We start from the raw sequence: 20,000 nt of genomic DNA on the forward strand, positions 1-20,000 counted from the left end.
TAACAATCCTGTAACCTTCCTCCTTACACCTCTCTTTTAACAATCCTGTAACCTTCCTCCTTACACCTCTCTTTTAACCACCCTGTCACCTCCCTCCTTACACCTCTCTTTTAACCACCCTGTAACCTTCCTCCTTACACCTCTCTTTTAACCATCCTGTCACCTCCCTCCTTACACCTCTCTTTTAACCACCCTGTCACCTCCCTCCTTACACCTCTCTTTTAACCACCCTGTCACCTCCCTCCTTACACCTCTCTTTTAACCATCCTGTCACCTCCCTCCTTACACCTCTCTTTTAACCACCCTGTCACCTTCCTCCTTACACCTCTCTTTTAACCACCCTGTCACCTCCCTCCTTACACCTCTCTTTTAACAATCCCGTAACCTTCCTCCTTACACCTCTCTTTTAACCATCCTGTAACCTTACACCTCTCTTCTAACAATCCTGTAACCTTCCTCCTTACACCTCTCTTTTAACCATCCTGTAACCTTCCTCCTTACACCTCTCTTTTAACCATCCTGTCACCTCCCTCCTTACACCTCTCTTTTAACCATCCTGTCACCTCCCTCCTTACACCTCTCTTTTAACAATCCTGTAATCTTCCTCCTTACACCTCTCTTTTAACCATCCTGTCACCTCCCTCCTTACACCTCTCTTTTAACCATCCTGTCATCTTCCTCCTTACACCTCTCTTTTAACCACCCTGTAACCTTCCTTACACCTCTCTTTTAACAATCCTGTAATCTTCCTCCTTACACCTCTCTTTTAACAATCCTGTAACCCTACACCTCTCTTTTAACCACCCTGTAACCTTCCTCCTTACACCTCTCTTTTAACAATCCTGTAACCTTACACCTCTCTTTTAACCACCCTGTAACCCTCCTTACACCTCTCTTTTAACCACCCTGTCACCCTCCTTACACCTCTCTTTTAACCATCCTGTAACCTTCCTCCTTACACCTCTCTTTTAACCATCCTGTAACCTCCCTCCTTACACCTCTCTTTTAACCACCCTGTCACCTCCCTCCTTACACCTCTCTTTTAACCACCCTGTCACCTCCCTCCTTACACCTCTCTTTTAACCACCCTGTCATCTTCCTCCTTACACCTCTCTTTTAACCATCCTGTCATCTTCCTCCTTACACCTCTCTTTTAACAGTCCTGTCACCTTCCTCCTTACACCTCTCTTTTAACCATCCTGTAACCTTCCTCCTTACACCTCTCTTTTAACAATCCTGTCACCTTCCTCCTTACACCTCTCTTTTAACCATCCTGTCACCTTCCTCCTTACACCTCTCTTTTAACAATCCTGTCACCTTCCTCCTTACACCTCTCTTTTAACCACCCTGTCACCTCCCTCCTTACACCTCTCTTTTAACCATCGTGTCATCTTCCTCCTTACACCTCTCTTTTAACCACCCTGTAACCTTCCTTACACCTCTCTTTTAACAATCCTGTAACCTTACACCTCTCTTTTAACCACCCTGTAACCCTCCTTACACCTCTCTTTTAACCACCCTGTAACCTTCCTCCTTACACCTCTCTTTTAACCATCCTGTCACCTTCCTCCTTACACCTCTCTTTTAACCACCTTGTAACCCTCCTTACACCTCTCTTTTAACCATCCTGTCATCTTCCTCCTTACACCTCTCTTTTAACCATCCTGTCACCTTCCTCCTTACACCTCTCTTTTAACCACCCTGTCACCTCCCTCCTTACACCTCTCTTTTAACCATCCTGTCACCTTCCTCCTTACACCTCTCTTTTAACCACCCTGTCACCTTCTTCACCACCACTACCCCTCCACCACCACCACCACCACCACCACAACCTCTATCCTTCCACCACCACCAACACCATCCTTCCACCGATACCACCCTCCACCACCAACACCACCCCCCTCCACCACCACCACCACCACCACCACTACCCCCCCCCCCCCTCCCTCTGCCCAGACTGTGACTCACGGCGTGGGATGTAGCAGATGTATCTCCTGGCCACGTAGCAGTTGGCATCCTGCCAGCCGTAGGGGACGCTGCCGTCGGTGACGTTGCTGTCGGTGAGGTGCCACAGCACACAGTCCTCCCGTCCATTATAGTCGTTGGGTTCCCCGGGCAACCAGTTGGTGTAGACCACGCCCTGCCCGTCACTCCACACGTGACCTGACCGCACACCGCTCACGTGTTATGGTGGTGGTGGTGTGGGGAAGTTTGGTCATTGCTAGCACCATTATATTGTTGTTGTTGTGGGGAACTTTGGTCATTGCTAGCACCATTATGTTGTTGTTGTTGTGGGGAACTTTGGACATCGCTAACACCATTATATTGTTGTTGTTGTTGTGGGAACTTTGGACATTGCTAGCACCATTATATTGTTGTTGTTGTTGTTGTTGTGGAGAACTTTGGACATTGCTAGCACCATTATATTGTTGTTGTTGTGGAGAACTTTGGACATTGCTAGCACCATTATATTGTTGTTGTTGTTGTGGGGAACTTTGGACATAGCTAGCACCATTATATTGTTGTTGTTGTTGTTGTTGTGGGGAACTTTGGTAATTGCTAGCACCATTATATTGTTGTTGTTGTTGTTGTTGTGGGGAAATTTGGTCATTGCTAGCACCATTATATTGTTGTTGTTGTTTTATCATTATCATTGGGTTTGTTTCTGATGTCTGTTTATGATGATCATTGGTGTTCTTTCTGATGTCTGATTTCTGCTTTGATTTATGATTGTTACTGGTGTCGCTGTTGCTGTTGTTATCTTTTTGAAAGGGTATCTCCACAGTTAAAGTCAACCTTGAACACCAGAAACACGCATGACGACAAGTGCAAGTAACAAGCGTGTCGTTATGTAATCTCCAGTCCTGTGTTTTGTTTCCACATCGAAAGACACGAAGTAAACGAAATCAAAGGAACACGAACGCTTTGATCTGATGCTGGCCGAGCAGTCGGTACAATTGAGGACACTGGACTCTTCAAGCGAACGCGTTGTGCACGCACATATACAGAATCAGATTCAGAACAGAATGACGGGCGCAATAGCCGAGTGGTTAAAGCGTTGGACTGTCAATCTGAGGGTCCCGGGTTCGAATCACGGTGACGGCGCCTGGTGGGTAAAGGGTGGAGATTTTTACGATCTCCCAGGTCAACATATGTGCAGACCTGCTAGTGCCTGAACCCCCTTCGTGTGTATATGCAAGCAGAAGATCAAATACGCACGTTAAAGATCCTGTAATCCATGTCAGTGTTCGGTGGGTTATGGAAACAAGAACATACCCAGCAAGCACACCCCCGAAAACGGAGTATGGCTGCCTACATGGCGGGGTAAAAACGGTCATACACGTAAAAGCCCACTCGTGTGCATACGAGTGAACGCAGAAGAAGAAGAAGAAGAACAGAATGACTGTTACTATTTCAGAAAGAGAAATCAAGGGTGTTGAAGTCTGTGCCATATACATACTGCGAACAGAAACAGCGGACGTACCGTTTTCTGAATCTCGGTCGTTCAAACCAATCCACCAGTCTCCCTCTGTGACACTGCAACAACCACAACAAGACAGACAGGTCGGTTGGAAGGCACAGCAAAGACATGGAATCCAGACTTTTCAAACCAATCAATGAACACATAAACCACTGAGTCACACAAGTCGTACACAAAGTCTTACTTGTTGAACACGTGACTCAGGACAAACAAATTCTTACTTGTTGAACACGTGATTGATGACAAAGTCTTACTTGCTGAACACAGGACTGATGACAAAGTATTACTTGTCAAACACGTGACTGATGACAAAGTCTTACTTGTTGAACACGTGACTGATGACAGACAAAATCTTACTGGTTGAACACGTGACTTATGACAGACGAAGTCTTACTTGCTGAACACGTGACTGATGTCAAAGTCTTACTTGCTGAACACGTGACTGATGACAAAGTCTTACTTGCTGAACATGTGACTGATGTCAAAGTCTTACTTGCTGAACACGTGACTGATGACAAAGTCTTATTTGCTGAACACGTGACTGATGACGAAGTCTTACTTGTTGAACACGTGACTGATGACAAAGTCTTACTTGTTGAACACGTGACTGATGACAAAGTCTTACTTGCTGAACACGTGACTGATGACGACAAAGTCTTACTTGTTGAACACGTGACTGATGACAAAGTCTTACTTGTTGAACACGTGACTGATGACAAAGTCTTACTTGTTGAACACGCGACTGATGACAAAGACTTACTTTTTGAACACGTGACTGATGACAAAGACTTACTTGTTGAACACGTGACTGATGACAAAGTCTTACTTGTTGAACACATGACTGATGACAAAGTATTACTTGTCAAACACGTGACTGATGACAAAGTCTTACTTGTTGAACACGTGACTGATGACAAAGTCTTACTTGTTGAACACGTGACTGATGACAAAGTCTTACTTGTTGAACACGTGACTGATGACAAAGTCTTACTGGTTGAACACGTGACTGATGACGAAGTCTTACTTGTTGAACACGTGACTGATGACGAAGTCCTCCATATCGGCACTGCGGACATCCAACAGGTCTCCGTCATAGGACTGACAGCGGTCACGTGACTCCATCCACGACAGCCGCTCACTCTGAGTGACGTTGAACGCCTTCACACAAACATAGCTGCTTTGTTGTGGAACATGTAGGAACGTTACTGGCCGTACAAACAGTACAGCACACACACACACACACACACACACACACACACACACACACGCACACACACACCAGGAACGTTACTGGCCGTACAAACAGTACAGCACACACACACACACACACACACACACACACGCACACACACACCCCTACCTATCTATCTATAATGGATTAGATATAGTTGACAAGTGTTCACATTGTAACAAATAAGGAAGAGGAGAAGAAAGAGGAGAAGAAAGAGGAGGAAAAGCAAGAGGAAGAGGAGGAGGAGGACATGGCTGACCTTAGTGCAGAGTGCCCCCATGAACAATCCATTCCGGGGAACGTGAAGAGGAGAAGGAAAAGCCAGAGGAGCAGGAAGAAGAGGAGGACGAGGAAGAGGAGCAGGAAGAAGAGGAGGACGAGGAAGAGGAGCAGGAAGAAGAGGAGGACGAGGAAGAGGAGCAGGAAGAAGAGGAGGATGAGGAAGAGGAGCAGGAAGAAGAGGAGGATAAGGAAGAAGAGGAGGATGAGGAAGAGGAGCAGGAAGAAGAGGAGGATGAGGAAGAAGAGCAGGAAGAAGAGGAGGAGGAAGAGGAGCAGGAAGAAGAGGAGGATGAGGAAGAAGAGCAGGAAGAAGAGGAGGATGAGGAAGAGGAGCAGGAAGAAGAGGAGGATGAGGAAGAGGAGCAGGAAGAAGAGGAGGACGAGGAAGAGGAGCAGGAAGAAGAGGAGGATGAGGAAGAGGAGCAGGAAGAAGAGGAGGACGAGGAAGAAGAGGAGGATGAGGAAGAGGAGCAGGAAGAAGAGGAGGATGAGGAAGAAGAGCAGGAAGAAGAGGAGGACGAGGAAGAGGAGCAGGAAGAAGAGGAGGATGAGGAAGAAGAGCAGGAAGAAGATAAGGGTGAGGAAGAGGAGCAGGAAGAAGAGGAGGATGAGGAAGAAGAGGAGGATGAGGAAGAGGAGCAGGAAGAAGAGGAGGACGAGGAAGAGGAGCAGGAAGAAGAGGAGGACGAGGAAGAAGAGGAGGATGAGGAAGAGGAGCAGGAAGAAGAGGAGGACGAGGAAGAGGAGCAGGAAGAAGAGGAGGACGAGGAAGAGGAGGACAGGGCTGACCTTGATGCAGAGTGTCTCCATGACGGTCCACCCGGGGGGACAGGGGATCCTGCCAATGGTGGTAGGGATGGTGGGGGGCGGGGTGGTGAAGCCCCTCCTCCCCACCTCACAGATGTACGGCCTCCGCTGACTGCAGGCCACGTTCTGCCACAGACCCACCTGGCGACCCGTCGTCATGGCCACGCAGCTGCCCACCTCGTTGCCTGGGCAACAAAGGTCGCCGGGGTTAAGGGTCGAGGTTCAAGGTTAACGGTTATAAAGGGTGAGGGTGGATGGGGTAGGGTGGTGGTGGTAACTAGGATGAATGATCACGGATTTTTTGTGTGTGAAAAGTTAGGATTCAAGGGTAAATGGTTAAGGGCTAATAACTAATGACTAAAGGTTGATGGTTAAGGATTATGAGTAAATAATTTAAGCGGACGGTCATGGGTTAATGATCAAAGGTTGAAGGTTAAGGGTTATGAACGTGTACGTGGTTACTGTTTCGTTGGGTTTTTTTTTACGTACTTTGTCAGCATACACACACACACGCACGCATGCGCACACACGCACACACGCACGCACGTACGCACATACACACAAAGACGGTTCCAAAAGCCCATACCTGTATGGACGATGGCCCGATAGGTGAGAACACAATACACCTGTATGGCTGATGACTCATCAGGTGAACACAGAACACACCACACCACACCTGCATGGCTGATGACTCGGTAGGTGAACACACACCACACCACACCTGTATGGTTGATGACCCAGTAGGTGAACACACAACACACCTGTATGGTTGATGACCCAGTAGGTGAACACACAACACACCTGTATGGTTGATGACCCAGTAGGTGAACACACAACACAGCACACCTGTATGGTTGATGACCCAGTAGGTGAACACACACCACACAACACACCTGTATGGTTGATGACCCAGTAGGTGAACACACACCACACCACACCTGTATGGTTGATGACCCAGTAGGTGAACACACACCACACAACACACCTGTATGGTTGATGACCCAGTAGGTGAACACACACCACACAACACACCTGTATGGTTGATGACCCAGTAGGTGAACACACACCACACCACACCTGTATGGTTGATGACCCAGTAGGTGAACACACAACACACAACACACCTGTATGGTTGATGACCCAGTAGGTGAACACATAACACAGCACACCTGTATGGTTAATGACCCAGAACGTGAACACACACCACACAACACACCTGTATGGTTGATGACCCAGTAGGTGAACACACAACACACCACACACCTGTATGGTTGATGACCCAGTAGGTGAACACACACCACACCACACCTGTATGGTTGATGACCCAGTAGGTGAACACACACCACACAACACACCTGTATGGTTGATGACCCAGTAGGTGAACACAGAACACACAATACCTGTATGGTTGGCGGCCCAGTAGGTGAAGTCCACTGGGTACTTGGTGACCCAGCCATAGGTGTTGTTCATGGGGCCCGTGTTGCTCAGTCCGATCCAGTACACCGACCCTCGGCTCAGCAGCTCAGCGCTCAGAAAGGCCTGGATGTGTCTGCATTGAGTTTCAGATAACAGGCATTGAGTTTCAGATAACAGGCATTGAGTTTCAGATAACAGGATGACATTGAGTTTCAGATAACAGGCACTGAGTTTCAGATAACAGGACGGCATTGAGTTTCAGATAACAGGCATTGAGTTTCAGATAACAGGACGGCACTGAGTTTCAGATAACAGGCATTGAGTTTCAGATAACAGGCATTGAATTTCAGATAACAGGCATTGAGTTTCAGATAACAGGCATTGAGTTTCAGATAACAGGCATTGAGTTTCAGATAACAGGCATTGAGTTTCAGATAACAGGCATTGAGTTTCAGATAACAGGACGGCATTGAGTTTCAGATAGCAGGATGACGAGGATGACAGTCAACAGGATACAACAGGACACGACACCACGCTAAAATAGATGTGAGGTGTGTCTGAATCACATTTGAAACAACATACGGCGCAGAAGAGAGAGAGAGAGAGAGAGAGAGAGAGAGAGAGAGAGAGAGAGAGAGAGAGAGAGAGAGGTGTCTGAAGCAGATCTGAAACAACGGGACACCAGTTTCAGTGCACGTGTCAAGAGAGTTTCAAGACGTGCAAACTGGCCTGAGGAATCTCCTTCAAATTCCCTGGATCGAGCACAGGACCAATGAACATGTACGGAGCAGAATTGAGAACCTTGCTGGACCTCAGGAACCTCTCCTTTCAACTGTGAAGAGACGCAAGCTGATATAGTTTTGGACACAACACTCGACACACCAGTCTGTCCAAAACAATCATGCAAGGCACCATCGAGGGCGGGAGAAGAAGAGGAAGACAGCGGAAGAACTGGCATGAGAACATCAAACAATGGACCGGACTCCACACACGTGAGCTGCTGCCAGCGGCTGCCGACAGAGACAGATGGAGAAGGGAGGTTGCGTCTGCGGTCCTCAGGCTTCCCCCAACGACTACTTTGTAGTTATGGGCCTGAGGTGAGGTGAGGTGAGGTGAGGTGAACTGGCCCATACATGCTGCACCACATGTGGTGCTGCGAAAAGTAAGAAGCAGACGATTGACCTTGGCACAAATCTTTCTGGCCAATCAGGCCATGGGAGTGACGTGATGGCATGGACAGAACGCGAAGAGAAGCGAAATGATGGAACCTGTTACGAGTTGAGGACTGCAAGGACGGTGCTGTGACGTAAATGACTGACTTACATGCAAGCCACGTGGAGCTGGACACAACGTCATAACGCGACATCACACGACCTCACAACCATGAAACTTTGTATGGATACAACACGACATAAGATTGTATGACAACACGCACCATGATCATACGAAATCATGCCAAGCCATGACACGCAACTACACAGTTGGAGAGTTTGCTTTAGTCTATCGTCAGCTATTGGGATTTCTTATTCGACTAGTTTTAATCTATTTTTTATATCACTTCATTTTGATGTTTACAACGAGTCTGCGATTGGACAAGTCAACTTCCATGTGGATGAATAAAGTGTTATTGATTGATTGATTGATTGATTGAACCAGCAGACCGGAGAGGAATTGGCACTATGGGGACTGGGGGAACGTGGGGGGTTGGTGGGAGGGGTGTGGTGTGGTGTGGTGTGTGGAGGGGGGGTGTCTGAAAACATGAAGGAATGGAACAAGTTTCCGCTGAAAAAAAGGGAAGAAGCTAGGCACAGTGTACACACACACACACACACACACACACACACACGCACGCACACGCAGACTGGACCCACCTGGTATTGACTGTGGCCAGGTTACCATGGCGATGTTGACAGTCGGCCTGGGCCGACCTCCATGACCTTGACGGCGTGGAGACGAAGATGTAGCACTGGGCCCCGTAGCCCAGCCCCTGCAAAGTGTGTCAGTGTGTCAGCGTGTCAGTGTGTCAGCGTGTCAGTGTGCAGGTCAGGACTTCTTCTGCGTTCACTCGTATGCACACGAGTGGGCTTTTACGTGTATGACCGTTTTTACCCCGCCATGTAGGCAGCCATACTCCGTTATCGGGGGTGTGCATGCTGGGTAACCCATCGAACGCTGACATGGATTACAGGATCTTTAACGTGCGTATTTGACCTTCTGCTTGCATATAGACACGAAGGGGGTTCAGGCACTAGCAGGTCTGCACATATGTTGACCTGGGAGATCGTAAAAATCTCCACCCTTTACCCATCAGGCGCCGTCACCGTGATTCGAACCCGGGACCCTCAGATTGACAGTCCAACGCTTTAACCACTCGGCTATTGCGCCCGTCTGCAGGTCAGGACGACATGGATACCAATGTAGCGTCTGTCCTCGGTCGGAGACCAAGCTCTAAGCGCTTTACAAACACGGGGTCATTTACACAACAGGCTGTCTACCTGGGTAGAGCCGACTGACGACTGCCATTGGGCGCTCATCATATTCGTTTTCCGTGTCATTTAATCAGATTTTAGTTTCTGGCACGCACACATACACACTCAGACAGCCATGTAACATTTTACGTGTATGACCGTGGATTGTTAAGCAGCAACAATTTGTGAATCTTTGTTAAATTATGTAGGCTCAGGGGCAATACCTTGTGTCTGTTTTGTTTTCGGAAGAGTGCGGGAGAATGGGACTGAACTCGCATGTGAATGTTTGTTGCCTCCCTTTAGTCTGGCTTTCACTCTCTTGCGTAACAAAGATCAATGACTTGAACTACAGACCATAGCTATAAACGTGATGACGAAGAAATGTGTACAGACGGATGATTTGAACTACAGGCTGCAGCTAAACATGAGACAGGGAAATGTAGACAGCTATAAATGTGATGGCGAAGAAATGTAGACAGCTATAAACGTGATGTAGACAGCTATAAACGTGATGAGAGAGAAATGTAGACAGCTGTAAACGTGATGACAGAAATGTAGACAGCTATAAACGTGATGACAGAGAAATGTAGACAGCTATAAACATGATGACGGAGAAATATTAGACAGCTATAAACGTGATGACGGAGAAATGTACACAGCTATAAACATGATGACGGAGAAATATTAGACAGCTATAAACGTGATGACGGAGAAATGTACACAGCTATAAACATGATGACGGAGAAATATTAGACAGCTATAAACGTGATGACGGAGAAATGTACACAGCTATAAACATGATGACGGAGAAATGTAGACAGCTATAAACGTGATGACAGAGAAATGTACCAGCTATAAACGTGATGACGGAGAAATGTAGACAGCTATAAACGTGATGTAGACAGCTATAAACGTGATGACAGAGAAATGTACCAGCTATAAACGTGATGACGGAGAAATGTAGACAGCTATAAACGTGATGACAGAGAAATGTACCAGCTATAAACGTGATGACGGAGAAATGTAGACAGCTATAAACGTGATGTAGACAGCTATAAACGTGATGAGAGAGAAATCAAGACAGCTGTAAACGTGATGACGGAGAAATGTAGACAGCTATAAACGTGATGACGGGGAAATGTAGACAGCTACAAACGTGGTGACGGAGAAATGTAGACAGCTACAAACGTGATGTAGACAGCTATAAACGTGATGACGGGGAAATGTACACAGCTATAAACGTGATGACGGAGAAATGTAGACAGCTATAAACGTGATGACGGAGAAATGTAGACAGCTATAAACGTGATGACGGAGAAATGTAGACAGCTATAAACATGATGACGGAGAAATATTAGACAGCTATAAACGTGATGACGGAGAAATGTACACAGCTATAAACATGATGACGGAGAAATATTAGACAGCTATAAACGTGATGACGGAGAAATGTACACAGCTATAAACATGATGACGGAGAAATATTAGACAGCTATAAACGTGATGACGGAGAAATGTACACAGCTATAAACATGATGACGGAGAAATGTAGACAGCTATAAACGTGATGACAGAGAAATGTACCAGCTATAAACGTGATGACGGAGAAATGTAGACAGCTATAAACGTGATGTAGACAGCTATAAACGTGATGACAGAGAAATGTACCAGCTATAAACGTGATGACGGAGAAATGTAGACAGCTATAAACGTGATGACAGAGAAATGTACCAGCTATAAACGTGATGACGGAGAAATGTAGACAGCTATAAACGTGATGTAGACAGCTATAAACGTGATGAGAGAGAAATCAAGACAGCTGTAAACGTGATGACGGAGAAATGTAGACAGCTATAAACGTGATGACGGAGAAATATTAGACAGCTATAAACGTGATGACGGAGAAATGTACACAGCTATAAACCTGATGACGGGGAAATGTAGACAGCTACAAACGTGGTGACGGAGAAATGTAGACAGCTACAAACGTGATGTAGACAGCTATAAACGTGATGACGGGGAAATGTACACAGCTATAAACGTGATGACGGAGAAATGTAGACAGCTATAAACGTGATGACGGAGAAATGTAGACAGCTATAAACGTGATGACGGAGAAATGTAGACAGCTACAAACGTGATGACGGAGAAATGTAGACAGCTATAAACGTGATGACGGAGAAATGTAGACAGCTATAAACGTGACGACACAGAAATATTAGACAGCTATAAACATGATGACATAAATGTACACAGCTACAAACGTGGTGACGGAGAAATGTAGACAGCTATAAACGTGATGACGGAGAAATATTAGACAGCTATAAACGTGATGACAGAGATATGTACCAGCTATAAACGTGATGACAGAGAAATGTAGACAGCTATAAACATGATGACGGAGAAATATTAGACAGCTATAAACGTGATGACAGAGAAATGTACCAGCTATAAACGTGATGACAGAGAAATGTAGACAGCTATAAACATGATGACGGAGAAATATTAGACAGCTATAAACATGATGACGGAGAAATATTAGACAGCTATAAACGTGATGTAGACAGCTATAAACGTGATGAGAGAGAAATCAAGACAGCTGTAAAAGTGATGACGGAGAAATGTAGACAGCTGTAAACGTGATGACAGAAATGTAGACAGCTATAAACGTGATGACGGAGAAATATTAGACAGCTATAAACGTGAAGAAATGTAGACAGCTATAAACGTGATGACAGAAATGTAGACAGCTATAAACGTGATGACAGAAATGTAGACAGCTATAAACGTGATGACGGAGAAATGTACACAGCTACAAACGTGATGACGGGGAAATGTAGACAGCTATAAACGTGATGACAGAGAAATGTAGACAGCTATAAACGTGGTGACGGAGAAATGTAGACAGCTATAAACGTGACGACGCAGAAATATTAGACAGCTATAAACGTGATGAAATGTAGACAGCTATAAACGTGATGACAGAGAAATATTAGACAGCTATAAACGTGAAGAAATGTAGACAGCTATAAACGTGATGACGGAGAAATGTAGACAGCTATAAACGTGATGACGGGGAAATGTAGACAGCTATAAACGTGACGACACAGAAATATTAGACAGCTATAAACATGATGACAGAAATGTACACAGCTATAAACGTGATGACAGAGAAATGTAGACAGCTATAAACGTGATGACAGAAATGTAGACAGCTATAAACGCGATGACGGAGAAATGTAGATAGCTATACACGTGATGACAGAGAAATGTAGACAGCTGTAAACGTGATGACAGAAATGTAGACAGCTATAAACGTGATGACAGAGAAATGTACACAGCTACAAACGTGATGACAGAGAAATGTAGACAGCTATAAACGTGATGACAGAGAAATATTAGACAGCTATAAACGTGATGACGGAGAAATGTAGACAGCTATAAACGTGATGACAGAGAAATGTACACAGCTATAAACGTGATGACGGAGAAATGTAGACAACTATAAACGTGATGACAGAGAAATGTAGACAACTATAAACGTGATGACAGAGAAATGTAGACAGCTACAAACGTTATGACGGGGAAATGTAGACAGCTACAAACGTGATGACGGAGAAATGTAGACAGCTACAAACGTGATGACAGAGAAATGTAGACAGCTACAAACGTGATGACGGAGAAATGTAGACAGCTATAAACGTGATGACAGACAAATGTAGACAGCTATAAACGTGATGACGGAGAAATATTAGACAGCTATAAACGTGATGACAGAGAAATGTAGACAGCTACAAACGTGATGACGGGGAAATGTAGACAGCTATAAACGTGATGACGGAGAAATGTAGACAGCTACAAACGTGGTGACGGAGAAATGTAGACACCGTGTGAAGGATGACTGACCTGCGGACAGCCCTTGCTGAGGGCAATGTCAGCGGAGTCCTGCAGGCCCATGGATTTCTTGCAGACGAAGGCAGCCACTCCCATGGTGTTGCAGTTGTAGTCACTCCAATATCGGGACTGACCAGAGACACACCCCATGCCAGGCAGTGAGCACAGTGCAACACAACCCACTTCTCACTCACTCACTCTCTCACTCACACTCTCACTCACATCCTCACTCACTCTCTCACTCACTCACATACTCACTCTCTCTCTCGCTCACATACTCACTCACTCACTCACTCACATACTCACTCTCTCACTCACATACTCACTCACTCTCTCGCTCACATACTCACTCAGTCACTCTCTCGCTCACATACTCACTCACTCTCTCACTCACATACTCACTCACTCACTCTCTCGCTCACATACTCACTCACTCACTCACTCTGTCACTCACATACTCACTCACTCTCTCACTCACTCTCACATTCTCACTCACTCACTCACTCTCTCGCTCACATACTCACTCACTCACTCTCACTCACATTATACTCGTACATTATACATGTATTAAGTATTAATTATAACTACATTTATATGCGTACATGTTTGGGTGTTTCTTAGAACAACGGCAGATATGCTAATATCTTCACCGTTGGAAAATAAAGATTCATTCATTCATTCATTCATTCACTCATTCATTCATTCACATTCTCAGTCTCATACACTCACTCTCTGACACAAGACACAAGAGTGAGGTAGTCTGTTGTGACAAACCACCACCACCACCACCACCACCACCACCACACTAAAAAAACAAGGCAGTCATTTCTGACAAAACACCACCACCACCACCACAACTCCACGAGTGATGACGAACCACCACCACCACCACAACCACCACCACCACAACCACCACCACCACAACTCAACGAGTGATGACGAACCACCACCACCACCACCACCACCACCACCACAACTCCACGAGTGATGACGAACCACCACCACCACCACCACCACCACCACCACCACAACTCCACGAGTGATGACGAACCACCACCGCCACCACCACCACCACCACCACAACTCCAAGAGTGATGACGAACCACCACCACCACCACCACCACCACCACCACCACCATCACAACTCGACGAGTGATGACGAACCACCACCACCACCACCACCACAACTCCACGAGTGATGACGAACCACCACCACCACCACCACCACCACCACCACAACTCCACGAGTGATGACGAACCACCACCACCACCACCACCACCACCACCACAACTCAACGAGTGATGACGAACCACCACCACCACCACCACCACCACCACAACTCCACGAGTGATGACGAACCACCACCACCGCCACCACCACCACCACCACAACTCAACGAGTGATGACGAACCACCACCACCACCACCACCACCACCACCACAACTCAACGAGTGATGACGAACCACCACCACCGCCACCACCACCACCACCACAACTCAACGAGTGATGACGAACCACCACCACCACCACCACCACCACCACCACCACAACTCCACGAGTGATGACGAACCACCACCACCACCACCACCACCACCACAACTCCACGAGTGATGACGAACCACCACCACCACCACCACCACCACAACTCCACGAGTGATGACGAACCACCACCACCACCACCACCACCACAACTCCACGAGTGATGACGAACCACCACCACCACCACCACCACCACCACAACTCCACGAGTGATGACGAACCACCACCACCACCACCACCACCACAACTCAACGAGTGATGACGAACCACCACCACCACCACCACAACTCCACGAGTGATGACGAACCACCACCACCACCACCACCACCACCACAACTCAACGAGTGATGACGAACCACCACCACCACCACCACCACAACTCAACGAGTGATGACGAACCACCACCACCACCACCACCACCACAACTCAACGAGTGATGACGAACCACCACCACCACCACCACCAACACCACCACCACCACCACAACTCAACGAGTGATGACGAACCACCACCACCACCCAAAGAACGAGGCAGTCCGCACATTGGCCAAGGCCACGCAGTCGGCATTGTTGAGGTTGTTGGGTTCACGGGGTTTCCACAAGGCGAAGGTCACGGGGCTGAGGTCACTCCACTCAAAGCTGCCCTCCCTCTTGATGTCGTTCAGGCCCAGCCACACGCTGCCGTGGTACGCTGCACATGACGTCACAGGCACCACTCACATGACGTCACAGGCACCAGTCATAGGACGTCACTGCCAAACCACTCACATGACGTCACAGGCACCAGTCATAGGACGTCACAGGCACACACTCACATGACGTCACAGGCACCAGCCATATGACGTCACAGCCAACCACTCACATGACGTCACAGCCAAACCACACACATGACGTCACAGCCACCACTCACATGACGTCACAGACACCAGTCATATTACGTCACAGCCACCACTCATGACGTCACAGGCACACTCACATGACGTCACAGGCAACCAGTCATAAGACGTCACAGCCACCACTCACATAACGTCACAGGCACCGGTCATATGACGTCACAGGCACCAGTCATATGACGTCAGAACAACCATTCACATTACGTCACAGGCAGTCATATGACATCACAACCACCAGTCACATTACGTCACACTCATCAATTACAATCAAACGTCATTCACCAATCACATGACATCACAATCACCTTTTTTTTTACATGACGTCACATGCGCTAATCACGTAACGGCATTGTCACCAATCACATGACATCACAATCACAATTACTATGACGTCACATTCACGAATCACAAGCACGTCACAGTCACCAATCATGTGACGTCACAGTCACCAGTTACATAACACACACACATTCATGTCCGCGCGCGCACACTCTAACATACATACATAAAACACACACTCACACACACACACACACACACACATGCACACACATACGCACACGCACACACACATATAGATAGACACAGACACACAGAAAGACACAGACAACACACACAGACACATACACATGAGCGCGCCGCGCGTGCGCGCTCAAGCACACAAACTTTGTTTCATTAACAAATTTTACTTCAATGTTCAACAAAATCTGTAACGATCATAGTGCTACTGTTGCTATTACAGCTGCTACTGCTACTGCTACCGCTGCTTTTACTTCTACTGCACCTGCAGGTAATGCTGTCGTTGTTAGCAACACTGTTGTAACCACTAAAAGTGCCGCTTCTGGTCCTGATATGTCGCTGTTAGCACTACTGTTGTAACCACTAAAAGTGCCGCTACTGGTCCTGATATTTCGTTGTTAGCAACACTGTTGTAACCACTAAAAGTGCCGCTACTGGTCCTGATATTTCGTTGTTAGCAACACTGTTGTAACCACTAAAAGTGCCGCTTCTGCTCCTGATATGTCGCTGTTAGCAACACTGTTGTAACCACTAAAAGTGCCGCTTCTGGTCCTGATATGTCGCTGTTAGCAACACTGTTGTAACCACTAAAAGTGCCGCTGCTGGTCCTGATATGTCGCTGTTAGCAACACTGTTGTAACCACTAAAAGTGCCGCTACTGGTCCTGATATAGCTACCACTAATGTTTTGGCCAAGTAAGATAGTCGTGTTCGACTAAGACCATCAGAACAGCAGAGGAGGCAACTGCTGTCCCGAATGTTATAGTGGAGAGTGTCTTGCCCAAGTTACATCCCCACTCTCTCGGCCAAGTAGGGTTTTAGGACAGTCGGTGTTGGGATGGTTCCCAAAGGCCAACTAGCCCCCAAGGCTGCAGCACTAACAGCTAGTACAGTCTTGAGTTATTGTCCTTCACTTCACAAAAGACTAAGCTGTAAATGACTTCCGATATTCCGTGGAGAAACCATTGATCATGTAGTTTTCACTTTGCTGTTGGTCCACCTGTAAGCTTCTCTCAATGTCTGGCATAAACCGAGCGTTAAGCCAGTACTGCCACAGCTACTAGCACTATTGTTGCTATGCTGGTACTACTTCTGTTGCTGTTACAGGTTCTACTGCTATTACTGTTGCTACTGGCACTATTGTTGCTATGCTGCTGCTGCTGCTGTTGCTGATTCAGGTTCTACTACTATTGCTGTTGCTACTGGCACTATTGTTGCTATGCTGCTGCTGCTGTTGCTGTTGCTGATTCAGGTTCTACTACTATTGCTGTTGCTACTGGCACTATTGTTCTGTGCTGCTGCTGCTGCTGTTGCTGATTCAGGTTCTACTACTATTGCTGTTGCTACTAGCACTATTGTTGCTATGCTGCTGCTACTAGTAACTGCTGCTAAGAAGAAGAAGATTGAATCTTTAATGGGTAAAGAATTAGGCACAGTAAAGGCCTTTTTACAATTCAGCCCATTTAACGACATAGAAAATAAAGAACGAACGACACAAAACATAAAAAAATAAAGAAATAAACTGAAATAAAATAAAATAATAAGAACGACGAATAAGAATAGGAACTTGAATAGAAGAAGAAACAAGAGGAGGAGGAGGAGCAGAAGAAGAGGAAGGAGAAGGAGAAGGAGAAGCAGGAGGAGGAGGAGGAGGAGGAGAAGAAGAAGTCATTGTTATCATCATCATCATCATCATCATCATCAACTCACTCCTGGGCACAAGGCTGTAGACGAAGGAGTTTTCCGCCGAGTCATGCACGGACACGAGTGACGCCCCCTGCTGACCACACTGATTTCCGGCCTGTGACCACGTGACCCGGGACTGCACGAACATGTAGCACTGACCGCGGTACCCCCGCCACCCGCGCCCGCACCCCCACACCTTGCCGTCTGCACGTGAAGCATGGACACACAGTGGGTTAACACAGGGTCACTCAGTGGGTTCACACAGGGTCACTCAGTGGGCTAACACAGGGTCACTCAGTGGGTTAACACAGGGACACACAGTGGGCTAACACAGGGACACACAGTGGGCTAACACAGGGTCACTCAGTGGGTTAACACAGGGACACACGGTGGGTTAACACAGGGTCACTCAGTGGGTTAACACAGGGTCACTCAGTGGGCTAACACAGGGTCACTCAGTGGGTTAACACAGGGACACACAGTGGGCTAACACAGGGACACACAGTGGGTTAACACAGGGACACACAGTGGGTTAACAAAGGGACACACAGTGGGTTGACACAGGGACACACAGTGGGTTAACACAGGGACACACAGTTGGTTAACACAGGGTCACTCAGTGGGTTAACACAGGGTCAAACAGGGACACACAGTGGGTTAACACAGGGTCACTCAGTGGGTTAACACAGGGTCAAACAGGGACACACAGTGGGTTAACACAGGGACACACAGTGGGTTAACACAGGGTCAAACAGGGACACACAGTGGGTTAACACAGGGACACACAGTGGGTTAACACAGGGACACACAGTGGGTTAACACAGGGACACACAGTGGGTTAACACAGGGACACACAGTGGGTTAACACAGGGACACACAGTGGGTTAACACAGGGTCAAACAGGGACACACAGTGGGTTAACACAGGGACACACAGTGGGTTAACACAGGGTCAAACAGGGACACACAGTGGGTTAACACAGGGACACACAGTGGGTTAACACAGGGACACACAGTGGGTTAACACAGGGACACACGGTGGGTTAACACAGGGACACACGGTGGGTTAACACAGGGACACACAGTGGGTTAACACAGGGTCAAACAGGGACACACAGTGGGTTAACACAAGGTCACTCAGTGGGTTAACACAGGGTCAAACAGGGACACACAGTGGGTTAACACAGGGTCAAACAGGGACACACAGTGGGTTAACACAGGGTCACTCAGTGGGTTAACACAGGGTCACTCAGTGGGCTAACACAGGGTCAAACAGGGACACACAGTGGGCTAACACAGGGTCAAACAGGGACACACAGTGGGTTAACACAGGGTCAAACAGGGACACACAGTGGGTTAACACAAGGATACACAGTGGGTTAACACAGGGTCAAACAGGGACACACAGTGGGCTAACACAAGGATACACAGTGGGTTAACACAGGGTCAAACAAGGGACGTAATGCTAGGTACATTGACAGGGGACATAATACCAGGTATAGACAGGGGACGTAATGCTAAGTACAGACAGGGGACGTAATGCTTGGTACAATGACAGGGGACATAATGCTAGGCATAGACAGGGGACGTAATGCCAGGCACAGTGACAGGGGACGTAATGCTTGGTACAGTGACAGGGGACGTAATGCCAGGTACTCACTGGGGACAGAGATAGGCGACGTGATGCGAGGACGTGGCGTAGTGGTGACTCCAAGACCTGAAGGAAAGAAACCAGTACTGTACACTGTGTTAACTTCCTGTCAACACTGTACACTGTGTTAACTTC

General features: G+C 47.2%; 1 protein-coding gene across 4 annotated transcripts in view; it reads right to left on the minus strand.

Annotated features, from left to right (window-relative positions):
• Positions 1–20,000, minus strand: part of LOC143290371 (macrophage mannose receptor 1-like) — a 123,853-nt gene that overhangs the window by 41,334 nt on the left and 62,519 nt on the right. For all 4 annotated transcript variants that reach the window (XM_076599746.1, XM_076599745.1, XM_076599748.1 and 1 more), the window contains exons 22-31: positions 19,875–19,931; positions 18,240–18,419; positions 15,661–15,809; positions 13,592–13,708; positions 9,089–9,204; positions 7,202–7,350; positions 5,784–5,986; positions 4,506–4,639; positions 3,485–3,537; positions 1,969–2,163 (exon numbers count right to left, since the gene is read on the minus strand). In XM_076599746.1, coding sequence (XP_076455861.1) covers positions 1,969–2,163; positions 3,485–3,537; positions 4,506–4,639; positions 5,784–5,986; positions 7,202–7,350; positions 9,089–9,204; positions 13,592–13,708; positions 15,661–15,809; positions 18,240–18,419; positions 19,875–19,931 — 1,353 coding nt within the window. The remainder of the gene's footprint in view (positions 1–1,968; positions 2,164–3,484; positions 3,538–4,505; positions 4,640–5,783; positions 5,987–7,201; positions 7,351–9,088; positions 9,205–13,591; positions 13,709–15,660; positions 15,810–18,239; positions 18,420–19,874; positions 19,932–20,000) is intronic.

Source organism: Babylonia areolata, chromosome 15, assembly GCF_041734735.1.
Source record: "Babylonia areolata isolate BAREFJ2019XMU chromosome 15, ASM4173473v1, whole genome shotgun sequence".
NCBI classification, from domain to species: Eukaryota; Metazoa; Mollusca; class Gastropoda; order Neogastropoda; family Buccinidae; genus Babylonia; species Babylonia areolata.